Below are 2,228 nucleotides of genomic sequence, written 5' to 3'. Positions count from 1 at the left end.
TCCATCTGATTTTATCCAATCCTATTCCACATTAATTATAAGTGTCTAGAGATACGTAGTGTATTTTCCAAAAATCGATTTGCACTATATATTTCTTTTAATTAGTACATAAGAACATTTTGAAATAAAATTTTATAAAACATTTAAATAGTATTAAATAAATAAAAATGACTAAGATCACACAGATTCCCAAAGAACTTTCAGGAATCATCCCCAAATTCGACGGTGATGAAAGTTTGTTAAATCTTTTCATTAGAAAAAGTGAATATGTTATTAAATTAAGTAGAGAAGCAGGTAATTTAGAACAAGACCTATATATATTCCAAGTCATTACATCCAAACTAACAGGCAAAGCAGCAACATTAATAAGTGAAAGACCAGACATTGCGACATGGAATGAACTTAAATTAGCTTTCGAACAACATTTCGGTGATCCACGTTCCGAAGAATGTATCGCGATTGAATTAGAAACTTTAAAAATTAACAATGGCGAATCTTATCTTGATTTTTGTAATAGAATACAGCATATTAAAAGTACACTATTTGCCAAAGTAAACCGAATTAGTGACGTAAATCTGCGCAAGAGTAAAATCACAATTTACGATCACATGTCAATGAACGTATTTCTCTATAATTTACCAGAAGATTTATTACGCATAGTGCGATTAGAAGGATGCAACTCACTTGAAAATGCCCTAAGCATTGTTTTAGAAGAAGTAAATTTCTTATATCAGTACCAAACTAGAAATAAAATGCTTCGATTATCTAATAACGCGCAACAAAAGCCGCAACTAATCACACAAAATCCTTTCATAGACAAAAATGTAATGAAACCTTTCTTTTCTCAAAATACACAACAAAGTAATTTTAAATTCGGAATACCACAACAAGACAACTTACAAACGAAACCTATTTACCAGGCGCAACATTCACAGCCTAATTTTAAATTCGGTATTCCACATACACACACAACATATAACACGAAACCGATATATCAATCACAAACACAACCTAAATTTAAATTCGGAATTACTCCAAGCAAGCAAGTTAGATTACCTCAACAACAACCTGGATATAAACCCAACTTAAATTCGCAACCTACTGGTTATAGACCACCACCTCATTTACTAAAACCACAATTCCAACCCAAAACACAGACAACGGACGTTAGCATGCGTACCGCACCCCCCATTAAGCCTCAAGCTTTTCGCATGAATCAATTGTACAACATAAAAGACGACATTCCTTATGATGAAAGTGAATATTACTTTGACGAGTATAACGAATATTATCCAGAGCAGTACCAATTAGAACAAAATGATTACGATGAAAATATAAATTCTTATAATGAACAGGATGAATCTCTATTAACAGATGACGAAAATTTTCCCATGAAAGCCTCGAACAAAAACCCGAAATAATCCATATTAATTATTCTGACCCTAGATTAAAATTACCATACATTGAAATCCCAGAAATAAACGCAAAATTTATGATCGACACAGGAAGTTCACGATCATTTATAAGCCCGGCAAAGGCTAATGAATATTTTTATTATTGTAAGGAATACGAGCCTTTCGAAGTTATTAGCACACACGCTTCAAGCTTTCATAATGAAGTGATTTTGACACAATTATTTCCCACTTTTAATACGGACAAAATTCATAAATTCTATATATATGACGTAGACGGAAGATACGACGGATTAATAGGTAGTGATCTTTTGAAACAATTAAACTCCAAAATAGATATGAAAAATCAAATATTATACACAGATTCCGCTAAAATTCCCATTATTTATAACCCATCTAATGAGGTTAGAATAGCCCCCCGTTGTGAACAACGAGTTAAATTACCCACCAATATTTTAAATGGCGAAGTTATTTTAAATTATACTGAATTCTGTAATGGCGTTAGAATGCCAAGCGCACTTGTAAAATGTCAGAATGGCTACGCAACCACAATAATTCAAAATACATCGGAAAAAGAAATTACCTTAAAAATAACAAAACCCTTTGACGTAACCCCATACAATAGTAGAACAGAAAAGATTAGTATGAATAATTTAAAAGACAGAGACAACATCCAAATAGATAAAATTTTAACGGAAAACTTAAATAGATTACGTTTAGAACACATGAACCCCGAAGAGCGCAATTGTATTAAAAAACTTTGTTCACAATATAAAGATATTTTTTATTCAGAACATTTACCTTTAACATTTACTA

General features: G+C 31.7%; 1 protein-coding gene across 1 annotated transcript; it reads left to right on the top strand.

Annotated features, from left to right (window-relative positions):
• The first annotated feature begins 19 nt into the window (after positions 1-19).
• Positions 20-1,453, top strand: LOC106116480 (uncharacterized). Its single transcript, XM_013310349.1, has one exon. It carries the CDS (start codon positions 168-170, stop codon positions 1,419-1,421), a length of 1,254 nt encoding a protein of 417 aa, XP_013165803.1. The 5' UTR covers positions 20-167; the 3' UTR covers positions 1,422-1,453.
• Positions 1,454-2,228: the final 775 nt, after the last annotated feature.

Source organism: Papilio xuthus, unplaced genomic scaffold (genome assembly GCF_000836235.2).
Source record: "Papilio xuthus unplaced genomic scaffold, Pxut_1.1 DF827715.1, whole genome shotgun sequence".
NCBI classification, from domain to species: domain Eukaryota; kingdom Metazoa; phylum Arthropoda; class Insecta; order Lepidoptera; family Papilionidae; genus Papilio; species Papilio xuthus.
This window is presented reverse-complemented; position numbering and strand designations above follow the sequence as displayed.

Bases quoted from the DNA above. Each gene is read 5' to 3' on its own strand.
- LOC106116480 (XM_013310349.1), top strand. From the start codon at position 168: ATGACTAAGATCACACAGATTCCCAAAGAACTTTCAGGAATCATCCCC.